The sequence below is a fragment of the Pterocles gutturalis genome, unplaced genomic scaffold (genome assembly GCF_000699245.1).
Source record: "Pterocles gutturalis isolate BGI_N339 unplaced genomic scaffold, ASM69924v1 scaffold37336, whole genome shotgun sequence".
In the NCBI taxonomy this organism is placed as follows: domain Eukaryota; kingdom Metazoa; phylum Chordata; class Aves; order Pterocliformes; family Pteroclidae; genus Pterocles; species Pterocles gutturalis.
Genome location: NW_010099065.1, coordinates 398 through 634, shown reverse-complemented (window position 1 = coordinate 634; position 237 = coordinate 398). Strand labels below are relative to the sequence as shown.

The 237-nt window shown below is 67.5% G+C and overlaps 1 protein-coding gene across 1 annotated transcript in view; it reads left to right on the top strand.

Annotated features, from left to right (window-relative positions):
* The first annotated feature begins 15 nt into the window (after positions 1-15).
* Positions 16-237, top strand: part of S100A13 (S100 calcium binding protein A13) — a 430-nt gene continuing 208 nt past the window's right edge. Inside the window, exon 1 of the mRNA XM_010075233.1 lies at positions 16-201. Within this exon, the coding sequence (XP_010073535.1) occupies positions 16-201 (186 nt within the window). The remainder of the gene's footprint in view (positions 202-237) is intronic.

Here is a 237-nt window from a genome sequence, read left to right as displayed (position 1 = left end):
CCGTGTCCCGGCGCCATGGCCACGGGCGAGCTGACCGAGCTGGAGGCGGCCATCGAGAAGATCGTCACCGTCTTCTTCACCTACGCGGGGAAGGAGGGCAAGAAGGGGACGCTGACGGCCAGCGAGTTCAAGGAGCTGGTCCAGCTCCAGCTGCCCAACCTGATGAAGGTGAGTGTGGGGTGGCTGGGGGTCAGCTGGGACCCCCCGAGCTGGGGGCTGCTCCCAGTACCCCGGGAT